The sequence below is a fragment of the Lepidochelys kempii genome, chromosome 8 (assembly GCF_965140285.1).
Source record: "Lepidochelys kempii isolate rLepKem1 chromosome 8, rLepKem1.hap1, whole genome shotgun sequence".
NCBI classification, from domain to species: domain Eukaryota; kingdom Metazoa; phylum Chordata; order Testudines; family Cheloniidae; genus Lepidochelys; species Lepidochelys kempii.
In genome coordinates this window covers 31329783-31342458 of record NC_136387.1, presented here as the reverse complement: position 1 = coordinate 31342458, position 12676 = coordinate 31329783, and the positions used below count along the sequence as shown (strand labels likewise).

At 40.8% G+C, this 12676-nt stretch overlaps 1 protein-coding gene across 1 annotated transcript in view; it reads right to left on the bottom strand.

Moving 5' to 3' along the window:
* Window positions 1-2687: 2687 nt before the first annotated feature.
* The window catches only part of DOCK2 (dedicator of cytokinesis 2), a 501344-nt gene continuing 491355 nt past the window's right edge, over window positions 2688-12676 (bottom strand). Inside the window, exons 49-52 of the mRNA XM_073355961.2 lie at window positions 11269-11443; window positions 7672-7792; window positions 4581-4726; window positions 2688-3136 (exon numbers count right to left, since the gene is read on the bottom strand). Of these exons, the coding sequence (XP_073212062.1) occupies window positions 3062-3136; window positions 4581-4726; window positions 7672-7792; window positions 11269-11443 (517 nt within the window). The 3' untranslated portion in view covers window positions 2688-3061. The remainder of the gene's footprint in view (window positions 3137-4580; window positions 4727-7671; window positions 7793-11268; window positions 11444-12676) is intronic.

The following is a 12676-nucleotide window of genomic DNA, read 5'->3' as shown; positions in this document are numbered from 1 at the left end:
TGAGTGAATTTTCCCCAGCACAATATGCTAGAGGCTCATTTTGCCTGTGACGGGAATGGCACTAATCAGTACTGATTTACATTTTAAAATAGCAGTTGCCAGATGGCCACACTTATCCCAGGATGTCCCCTATTGTTCGCACCATGTCATTTACTTGTACTAAATGTTAGGTGTCTCTGTTATGTCTGTATACTTATGTATGGCTGAAACTTCATTTCCAAAATGCAGCATACCTTTACAATTCCAGTTAGCTGTGACTTAGTTCACGTTGGTTAGTGTCCTTCAACCAGCACTCAGAGCTGAACCCCAATGATTTTAGGCCTGAGACAGAGCCAAAATCCAAGGCCTGTTCGGCAAAGATGGCAAAAATCTGTGAAACTGGACAATTGGGACATTTATGCTCTTTTGTGTCAAAACTGCATAATACAACAATCCATCTAAAATTAAACCAAATGCTTAGCAGCCTTGAACTACAACTGAATCCTGGCCTAAACCCATTCCCAACCCTACTGAAGTTCAAGCTGAATGCCACACCCCTAAACCAAATTAAAATTTTTATTAAAGCTAATGTTAAAAAACTTATGTAATACATAGGTTGAGAGAAGAGTGTCTGTACATCTGGGTATAGTGCTTAGATAAATACAGAGTTTGTTTTTAAAAGTCATATGATACACAGAGTACGTAATCCTCAATAACCCAAATGTAGATGAATACACTAACCCTAAACCAAGGCCTAACCAGAATCTTGCACTTCTCACTAAACACTCAGTGGAACCCCAAACTCCATCCGGCTCCAAACCTTCCTAGGCTATTTGTTTCTAGTCTCTTCCATTCCCCTCAGCTCTTCTGCAAATTTCTGATTTTTTTCCTTTTAAATCACAGTGGTTTTGTGATAGCCTACCTAGTTATTGATTTAATTAAAGCTCTCATACCCAGCTTTTCTTAGGTGAAAGAGCTGCAGCCTTACCTCAGGAGGCCCTTTGAGAACAAACACTAACATACACTGCAAGACAATGAGCAAAGGCAGTGTCCTGTTAACTGGTATCTACGGATGCTCAATAACCCCTCCCCGCCACCCCAAAAAAACCCAGAATTTTGCTTTTAAAGATGTTATTTACGTTGTGGCAATGGACACTAAAATGAATACCTGTGTGCCTAAAGCTGCATTTATCCCATCAGTGTTTATTTAATTCATCTTCACAGAGCATAAAACGAAAAAAACAAGTAATGCCTTAAGCTAGGATGATGTTCAAATACGTACCCTACTCTTTTCACCTTCCTATTCGTTCTTCCCTCTCTTTCACACACATACACAGAGCAGCCCATTAGAGTGAATTGGTTCTTTTTGGGAACATTCTGTTCCCTCTCTTTGTCCCTCACTCAGATACAGTGCTGTACGGTAGCTCTGTACGGTAGAGCTAGGCAAACACAGCTAAACTATACTGCAAATACTCTTGCTGATAAAGAATGAATTGGCTATGGCTGGCAGCCTTTTGGTTTTGCTGTCTGTGATGGTTTTACTTGCAGGACTGTTAGCACAAACAGCAAATATTGGAGAATTCTCACATAATCCAAATGTTCATTATTTCAATAATGAATATATTTGAGAAAACAGTTTCTCACTGACAACTTGTGTCAGAAAGAGGCTATATTCATTAGATAATTTATTCATGCTGCATGTAAGTGTTTACATAATAAAGTGGTTTTAAAAAATAAGGGAGTCCTTCCACTGAGTTTTGCAGTAAGCAAGGAGTGATTGAGTGATTTTCCCCCTTACCTATAACAAACCAAAACCATGGCAAGGGTGGGTTCCCCCTACCCCATCCCACATAACACATTTTATTTAATCAGCACACACCTTCCTAGATAGTTGTGTGGAACAAATAGGAACAATAATAGAGGAAAATGAAAATTTCATAAGAGAAGTTTATGGAAAAAACTTTTAAGCAGCCTAATTTATTCTGTGTTTGAGACAACTGCATTTCCCTTTAAAAAACAGGTAATAATAAGATAGCGCGATGCTGAACTGCACTGCAGGCTAGTTTCATTGCAACAAAGAATCATCTTTGAACTCTATCGCATGAGTGTCCGAGGCAGAAAATCAATTACATTTGGAAAGAATGGGACTCGGAGTTGCAGAGTTCCTGCTGTTGTCAGTAAGAAACTATTAACACATATTATACTAGGCCATTTGGAGAGATTCCCGTCAGAAACATTCAAGGCAAATAAAATAAACCTTTAACATTTTATTGCTGAACAGCAGAAAATACAGCTTTGCTTATACCATACAGTCAGATCTGACGTAAACTCACGTGTGTGTATAAACTTTGGGGAATGTTTTCAATACAAAACAGATAGGTCATTCTGGAAAAAACCCTCAAGCATATGGTGTTGCAGGAAGGGTCAGATCCTGCTCCCATGGACAAAAATGGTGCAACTTCCATGTGCTTTGAGTAGGATTGGACTGAATCTTTGAGGCCTTCTATTAAAAAAAAGTAAAGGCTTGTCTACACTAGAAGGGCTACAGAAGCACAGCTGTACCTACCATGAGAGGCAGCAGCTATGTCGGTGGGAGAACTTCTCCCACCAACATAGAGCTGTCCACAGCAGCACTTAGGTTAGTGTAACTTACGTTGCTCAGGAGAGTGGCTTATTCCCACCCCTAAGCGACATAAGTTATACCGACATATCCTGTAGCGTAGACAAGCCCTATGATTCACCCATGTAGAGGACCCACAAGCAGCTCTCTCCACTGGAGTGAATTTCACCCCGACTGAGCACACCTTGTCTTTTACTTCTGTAATAAAGAGGATCACTGTAGTATTTTTAATGCACATCTTTTAATATACTGCAGCAGGTTCCATGATCACATGTGTTTTCAGTTTCTCCTAACATACATATTACAAATGAATTAATTATACAGAGCCTTTGGTGTGAATTACACTTGAATGTATATTCTCTATCATCCAAATACTATGTCAATGCCATTCTCTTCAATAGCAAATGCTCAAAAACAGTCTCTCCCTTTGGATTTTTTGATTTGTTTTGTAAGTGAAAGAATTCACAGCTCGGTGGATAAGGATTCAGAATGGCGCTCTCCGGCGTGCTTTCCATCTTCAGGTGGTTTGGACATACGCTGCATAAAAGAGGAAGAGAATGCCATATGTTAAAAGGCAGTTTTGCTTGGACCCCATTGTATGCATGTACAGTATGTATACATGTACAGCTTGTCTCTTTAATCTGGTTTTCATCATTGCCTGCTTCAGCAGTGGCACAATGTCACATTAAAGTCAGAAGAAAAATCATGGGCCAAATCCTGAAGGTTTTTCTTTTTAATAAGGCCCTAATAGTGCAAAGCCTTATGCATAACCTTACCCATGTGAGTGATCCCCGAGTTACAGACATGACTAAGTCATTGTAGGATGGAGCTCTAAACTTTTTTTAAGTCCTGCCTGGGCTTGTAAACAGGGTTCGTTTGTTTGTTGTCCTTCTCACTTTGGGTGAAACCACAATGTAAAGCTGATTCACATGTACAGTTCACTGCCTTTGTGAGACAAATGTAATATCAACAAAACCCCAGAGACTCCAAATTAAGTTATTTTACTCTCTCTCCTATCAGGAAGAAATAAGCTAGAAAACATTTAAACACAGGTTTCTCCAATGCTGTACTACTTTCCCAGAAAACAGCAAGCTTTTTAAAGTAAAAGCTTTTCCTTTTTAAAGCACGGTAGGGACAAAAGGATGGAAATGAAATCAGTGCAACACACACACTCTTTGTAAAGTATCAGCAGAGAGCTGATGGGTGTAAAATATTATGAATGTCACAGAATGCTCCTTCACTAAGAATATCACTGACTTCTGGAACCTCTATCAAATACAACCTTCTGACACCTGTAGGACTCCTTTACAGGGCACATTGCATTTTCAAGGCAAATTTAGACACTTCCGATCTTAGTATATAAGATATAAACTATTTGTTGTTAACTGACATTGGGCCAAATTCTGTGAGGTTTGTTTTGTTTTTTTAATTGTTCAAAACTGTCCAAATCAATAGGGGTTTGAGCACAAATTGCTTCAGGGAGCTCAGCTGATTTTACTGTGAGACAAATTCTACCTTCAGATGGGCATGTATCTGAGGACAGATTTTGACCCATCCTGCGTACGGTAACATACTTTGCACTACAGGCTATTAGCAACTATTGTGATGCTAAGAGCCAGCTGCCCAATTTAAGTTTAAAAATTCAACAGGTAATTGTTTTGCCATTAGGATGTTGCATAAATCAGACTAGAAAAAAGCTGTAGATCAAATGAGACCTCTTGTGGTATGGCTAGAGAACTGCATCTCTCACTCCCCCTTTAGCCTGGAAAATGTATGGATATCAGAAAATTAAGTAAGAGAAAATAAAACTTCGGGTAAGTTTCTGTTCCACAGAGGCCTCTTGCTTTTAAAACCCTGTGTTACATTTTACTTTCACACTTGGAGTTTATTTGGGCTTTTTTTTTATACCAATGCATTTTTGGGGTTTTTTTAGGAAAGCGATCCGTCCTCCTTTTTACACGCGTACATACACAACACTTACTTTTGTTTTAAAGAACTGGTTCACTCTCTTTTTTTTAATGGTCTTCTTATCTCCCTCTGAAGTAGAGGGAAAAATTTGCTGGCTTAGCCTTTGTGATGCATTTGTTTCGTCAGGAGCTGGGGTGCAGACTACTGACAGAGTTAACCCTTGAAAGAGAAACAAATGATTGGTTGTTAAGAAAGAGTTATACAAAGTGCGACACAAGGCAGATCTTACAATCATGAATTCTTACAATTCCAAAGGAAAGGTAAGATGTTTTAGTCTAATCATGACTCTTGCAATGCAACATAGGCAGAAACTAGCTTGCCTGGGGCTGGGTTTGGTTACAGTTACATTTAAACTGTATACAGAACAGTCACTGGGCCTGAATCTGCTTTCACTAAAACTGATTCTCTATTGATTTTTGTAACTTCATTGCTTGCGGCTGAGTCCTGCCTGATTTGCCCTGGTACAAATGGAAGAAGACTGAGAGTCGCTATTCTAAATTACTTACCCAGGCAGAAGGCAAGTTCCTCCTGTGGGTATATTTTAAATAGGCAATAGTATTACTGGGAAAAGGCTAGGCTTTATTTTAGGAAAATATTGCATCTATCAATAGCCCAAGGTCTGCTCATGGGCTAAATAAACTAACACATCTGCATTAATCATACCCAGCACATCTACCTCTTCAAACAAAGAGATGAGGGGGCAGAGTGTACACTGTAAACTGCTGAGTAAGAAGAGCTTGTTTACACTCATCTTTACTCCAGAGAAACTTCCCACCATTTCTACCACTGGTTGAGCTCCACCGGAGGCAGCAGCAATGGGAGAGCGAGTCTGTTCGACCACTGTGTTATTTAGACGAGTTCTGTACAGGATTTGAAAACGGGGGGTAGAAATGCCAGCATTAACTAGAAACTATTTTTGAAAAACAAACACCTGTTTTTAGTTTTGGCCTTTTGTTGAAAAAAACGTTTGCAGGAAATTTGGAAGGAAACAGCCTGATTTTTTTTTTAAAGACATTTTCCCCCAAAATAACTGGCTTTTTTCCAACCAGCTCTCCTGGGCACCTGTCAGGATAAGGGCTTAGCCATCCAGAGGGTCCTGTCACCTCTATGTAGCCAGCCACACAAACATGTGTGAAGTGGAAGGTACAGCCAGATGCTGGTAGGAGCAGTGTTCACCTCTGCTGTGAACAAATCTGATCAACATGAAAAATAAACAATGGGGAAGACAGTCCAAAGGAAGTGAGCATTGCAGATTATTTTTTAAAATAGCATTAGGACCTATTTCATTCAAGTTTTCACCCAGCTTTACCAGAAGGGGATATTCTTCACTAGGCAGCCAGAATTATGCGCTGTGCATGACTGCACTTGTTCTCTCTGACCCTCGCATTGCATGTGACGGTTGGAGTTGGTAGTGGCCCAGCCCTAATGGCCAGGATTAATAAGTAAATCAATGCTGCTGGGAGCACAGCCCCCCTTGCCCCTCTCCTCACCACAGTGATGGTCCAAAGGGCCACCCCTTGCAGGGAAGAGCATGTCTAGGAACAGTCCTCCCCTGCAGCAGGAGAGCAAAGGCCCATGGTTAGTTTTCATAGACAGTGAAGTTCTGCTGTTCTCCCAACCCTTCTAATTCCCCTGTGTGACGGATACATTTATTTTCCCCTCCCTACAGGAAAATTTTGGCTGAAGGGGCTTTTCTTTGCATCTTCTGCCTACCTATTTCAAAGAATAGACATGGGTGTCTGTTCCCTCCCTTCCTGCTGACTCCCTCAGAGGTGGCAACTTTAGCAGGGCCTGCTCTGGCTCTCTATTACTATAGGACTTCACAGTACTGCGATGGTACCCTGCTCATAAAACTGCTGGCTGTCGGGGGGGTGGAGGGTGAGAAAACCTGGATTTGTGCTGGAAATGGCCCACCTGATGATCACTTTAGATAAGCTATTACCAGCAGGACAGTGGGGTGGGAGGAGGTATTGTTTCATATTCTCTGTGTATGTATAAAGCCTGCTGCAGTTTCCACGATATGCATCTGAGGAAGTGAGCTGTAGCTCACGAAAGCTTATGCTCTAATAAATTGGTTAGTCTCTAAGGTGCCACAAGTACTCCTTTTCTTTTTGCGAATACAGACTAACACGGCTGTTACTCTGAAAACTACCAGAAAGACACACTTCCACGGCCAGGCTGTCACTGGCTGTTTCCCTCAGGGAATCTCACATCAGATGTCAATAGCAGGGGGCTGGGCAATATTCACTTTGGGGCCCCTGCACAGACACACACATCTTTCCCCATCTGTGAGATGCTGCATCTGCATTGGGCACAATTACTGATCTCAACCATTGGCCTTTTTCGCCTCAAAAGCAGGGGACAGAGCAACCCTTTCATGCCTTTTTTATTCCTGCCGCACTGTGGAAATGTCTCCTTTCCATAAATAAGGGCATACACGGCTGGGAAAGTCAATGGACCTTGGCTCCATGGGAGCCCTGGAAGACAAGGTTTCTTGGAGGTTTGGTTCCTTATTGTGCTGCTGTGCAGGGAAAGAGGAACTAATGCTAGTCAGTGTTCAGCCTGCAGCCCTTTATGGTGCAGTCAGATGGTAATTTAATAAGACATCTGTGGTTCTGCACTGAATTTTTTTTAGCCAATGGACTTATTCCAGATTCAGCCTGAGGTAATTCCCCTGTGATGCCATAGATGGAGTTATGGCCTCCGAGACTTTTTCTGTTACACCACTTAAATACAACAACAGGAATAATCTGGGCGAGTTAGATTAGTATTGAATATGAGGAGGCATTTTCCTTATCTGAGGGGAGGCTGGGCCCCTGAGGATTTTTCAAAGCAATACTTTACATTGTAGTTGTTAAATTTCCCAGAATTTACATAATACCTCATCAGCATAATGCGTGAGTTATCCTGTTTTAGGGCCTGTATCACCATGGCATAGCATTTAAGTGTTGTCCTCGTCAACTCTATTTCAACCCTAAACGCTTCCTAAAATCCAAATTCTTCCACAGCATGAAGAACAAAAAACTCACTTTTTTTTTTTTAAATCTAAATGAAAAGCAGGCAAAGAGTGCAGCACTCTAATTCTCTTACTATAATTATCTTACCTGGTATAGTTGGCATAGAACGACTGGCAAAGCTCATTTGCTTGAGAACAGATGTTTTCTGAGGTGCTACCAGATGTTCAGAGAGGTTGGTGTCGCTCATAAACTCGTATTTCCTTGACAGCTATATATTAACAAATGCAAAATTTTTACCATCAGTGTTTAACGCAGATATAACGAATAGTAGTGAGCTAAGCAAAATTAACAATTTATATGAGAGAGACAACCATGGCCTGGTTCTGTTACCTTTACTCACAGTGATTTCAGTGGGATTATTCGTGAAGTAAGATACTACTCAAAGTGATCAAAAGTAACAGAATTTGGCCCTCAGAGACTTGAAAGGTACAACTTCCTAAGCAAATGTTCTGGAGCTGATTTATAGTAAGAGAATCGGCTTATTCCACAGACTGAGAAGACCCCTAAACCCCTAAAACTGACAAGACAATACTTTGTAGGCTATCTAGGATTGTGTGATAGTGTTCCTACCACATATAGAGTAATATTGTCATCAACCCAGACTGTGGATCGGAAAGTAAAATGAGACTGTGAAGAACTGGTTTCCCTACAGCGTTAATGCTGTCAGTTTAGGTGCTAGAAGAGACATGCCGCTTTTATAACTTGAGTCAAAAACATATGTATTTTACAAAAGGTCCACTTTTTCATACAAAAAACAGACTTTTTTCACTGGATGAATTATTCCTTCACCGATGAGCAGTGACCACTTCTTTACAGTTTGCAGTTTATTGAGGGGAAGACACTGTAGCTGTAGATATTTTTTTTTCTTTTAAAACTTGCTGTCCTGCTATAAAGTTCTCTCTTCTCAAGATCATAATTCTGAAGTGAAAGAGCATTAAAATGTTAGGTCTAAAAATGGAAATGCGTCCCTCACCCAGACCAGTCCTTAAAGAAAATAGAAAAAAGGCAATTTGCTGTAGATATTTTTTTTTCTTTTAAAACTTGCTGTCCTGCTATAAAGTTCTCTCTTCTCAAGATCATAATTCTGAAGTGAAACAGCATTAAAATGTTAGGTCTAAAAATGGAAATGCATCCCTCACCCAGACCAGTCCTTAAAGAAAATAGAAAAAAGGCAATTTCCTTTTGCCTGCCAAATAAACAGTCTGTTTATATTACCGAAACTGATGGTGCACTGAAAAGCTTTGCATCTACCAAGACTACAATTATAAAGGTTCTCTGTTTCTGCTGCAAATACTTTTGCTATTTCCCATGCAACAAAACCAGAATATTTTTGTCCTATTTTTAACAGCTGCTACTGTTTTAAAGCGCTCCCTTGTTGCTCCTAGTCGGAAACATTGCCTACTTAGCCAAGTTTTGGAGGAAGCATTACCAGGGATTGTTAACTTTGGTGCAAGAAGCAATGCTTCCAGCTTTTGTTTTTGGCACTAAGCAATTGAGTTTTTAATTCTTTCCGTAAAAAATAAAAATTTACATGCTGTCATCTTTTTGTACAGATTTTGCTTATACCTGATTTTCTTCAAGTTCACAGCTGTGCATTCGTTGTGTGAACAGAAATACTAATTTTGTATGGCCAAATTTGACATATTTTATGTGTGTGTGTGGGGGGGGGCGCGGAAACTGTTATTGAGACTCAAGCTAAGTGGCTGGGAAATAGAGGCATGCTAATGCCAAAGGACAGCGAAACCCATGGTAAAGGCTGTTCACAGTGGGCCTAGAGCTGGCTCCAGAGCATCAGGTACATTGGGACACCGAACCATTACTAAAAACAGTTTTCAGCAAAGCAGTGCCATTCAAAGTGGGATTGAAAACACTTGAATACTATGGACAAAGGCTTCTCTCTGGCCATGTCTATACTACAGCCCTAAGAGAACCTATGTTAGGTCAAATTTCAGCCACCACAGTAATTACTTCTGTAATTACTTGGTGCACATCCTCACCAACGGCTCTTCCACCGACTGAAGAGGGGCAGCCAGGGGGGCTGAGAGCCAGGGTTCTCAGCTTCCCACCAGGAGCTGGGAGCTGCCCCCTAGGCTTCTCAGCTCCCTGAGTGGGAAGCCTCCAGTCAGCAGCCCAGCTGGGAGTGGGGAGCTCTAGCTGCCCAGCTTTCTTGTCAATTTCACAGCTCCAGAAATGATGTAAGTAATGCAGTGTCTACACAGACACCCTGTTGCGCTAACTAGACCGACATAAGCACTATGTCTCTCGTGGAGTTATCGTGTTGGTGTAGTAGCACACTTACATCAGCGTGACAAGGCTGTAGTGTGTATGCTGACATAATTAGGTCAACACAAGCTGCCTTACGTGCACCTAGCTGTGAAGTCTAGACCAGACCTCTTTGTGTGAGGCTAGGTCATATCCTGACTTCTGTATCTCTGTCCACCAGGATTGTATATGCATGAGAGCCAAACTCAGCCATCAGGGAGGCCTATAATGCTACATGTGATAAGATTCAAGGTGTGGCTTATGGTCAGAGGGGTGGCTATTCGTGGTTATCTCTGTATTATTTATGTCTCTCCAGTTAACGAAGCTGAAGCCAAAATGCCCAGTTTACACCTTTATAGTGTGGCACGTCCTCGTCCGCAGTGCACAGTGTGTGCTGCTAGTGATATCATCAGTGTGCCAAAACACAGAACTTGGCTTCCAGCAAATGAATAAAGGAGGAAACAATTCTTAATTAACTGATTTTAAAACTTAGGTGTTCATCATTTTTAAGTGCACATGTAAAACAAATTCATCCCTAGTTGGGCTCCATTAGTCAGAGCCGTGACAGCAGCAATGAATTAGGCTATGGTCTCTGAAAGGGATCTTAAACAGCTTTATCCATAAGGGCAAATAATTCCACTTGTCTTTAACGATTCTTCCAAAAGATTTTTGATCAAATGACATATGCTCTGACCTCCTTGTTCAGCTCAGTGATTGCCTACCACTTGTATTTAGACAGGGCTTCTGTAGCTAAACCTTCGAGAGTTTTTTGCTTTTAAATTGCCTCTTTTTACACTCAAAAACATTTGGCTCCTGAAGATGATCTTATAAAAACTGCGTAAGTCATATAAGTCATTCTGATGATCTATTAGTCTGAAAAAGGCACTCAGATGATATATAGGACAAGAGAAAAACCAATGCCTATATGCTCAAATTTGGCACCATTTAAGGAACAGTTTGCAAACTTGCCATTTCCCAGCAGCTGCATGTTCTGGCACAAGGTACAAAATGTGCAGGGTTCATCACTTCTGACATAATCCCCTCTGGAAGAGTGGTACCATCAGGGCCATACAACCACTCGCTTCTCCCCAGGAATGCTATTTTAACCCCCCACACCAAGCATACGATCTTCAGCTGGCCAGGCATCAAAAGTCTGGAATTTCACAGACAGATCCTTAGCTGGTGTGAAATCAGTAGGGAGACACTGATTTACACTAGCTGAGGATCTGGCCCTCAGTCTCTCGCAGGTTTTCTTTTCTGGCAAAGTGATGAGTATTTCACAACACTGGCTCTGAGTGGCCTTTAATAAAACTTGTTGTTTATTTTAACTTCCAGGAGGCGCACAATGTCTTAAAGACATATGCTGAAAATGTCATCCACGATTTGGGGATTATTAGAAAGCATTCTAGGCTGGTAACCTACACATTTCATATCGGAAAGCTCGGGTGCTGTTTTTTCATCTGCAAATACCACGCTGCTTCTTTTTGTTCTCTTCCTGGATCTTCTCAACTTAACCTCAGGTTGAGTGCTTATCTGCAGGACATTTTCTTCTGACTCTGATTTGGTTGGTTTTCGTGGTGCTACTTCCAGTTCAAAGCTGTAGAAAATAGAAATAGAAACAAAACATGCTCCATTACATTATAAAGGCCACCGAAGGTCTCAGGTGGTTTCCTGTGAGACACAAATGCAGTCATGCTCATCCTTTGTTCTGACTTTCTGAACTGTACTGCTGATCACTGTCAAATGAGGAGCACAGCACTGTGTTCTAGCTGGCAACTGTCTACTAACATGTGCCTTACAGTAGGCATCAAAATGTCAATGTCAGAAAGATTGTTAAATATTAATCTAAAATGAGCACTTCATAATTTTTATTGCAGAATTAGCTCTAGGGCACCTAAATTATATAGGGACAGAGCTAACATCACATGGTGTATTTTACATGTTTAAATATGTTGCTCTGGTGGCTGGGCACTTTAGGACAGGAGTATTGCCATCCCTTCTCATGCCTCAAGATGTAAACACATCCCCTCTAGCTTCTGGGATAAATTTCTTCATTCCAGTGCAGAGTGACCAGGTACGTGGTGATGAGCTGAACTCCCCTACAATTTTAGGAGGGTGAATGCGGTGGCAACAGTCACAACCAAGACATGTTTACAGTTGAAATATTGGCCACATTTCATTTAAAGAAACAGCATGTGAAATAATAGGTGGACTTAAACGTTCCCTCTTGAACTCTGGTACAAAAATGTACCTTCCTTAGATTAAGTGTGTGCTTCTGAATCAGTGTTTGCAAACAGAGAAAGCAAGGTAAAGTGCTACTGAACTGGCTGACACACAGTTGCTAACAGGTATTATTACTTTCTTTTATTATTACAGGAAATAATATTATGGTTATTTTTAATTAAGTCTTTTAGGGTTAAACTCTAAATTGGGAAATGTGCATGCAAGAAGCAAAGGTGTCTTTTAAACAGATGCATTTTTGAGTTCTGACAATATTCTCCGGGTGGTTGTGTTTTTTTGTTTGGTCGCTAAGTTTTGTTTTTAAAAACCAAACAATGTAATAATAGTGACAATGTGTAATCAATAACCTATTCAAAGCTCAAAGGTTAGAATAATATACAATCTGATCTGAGATCTGAAACTGGCAGCAGGTATGGACTAGTTCTCATCTTAGGCTCAACTCAAAGTCTGAGAGAGAAACTAGACAAGAACTACACTTAAGGAAGCATGATGGGGTAAGAGTTTTTCTCGTAAGATGAGAGGTTTTTACTAAAGAAGCCTCATCTCCTATCTGACCATTTGTAAAACCTTCCCTTCCCACATGTACCTA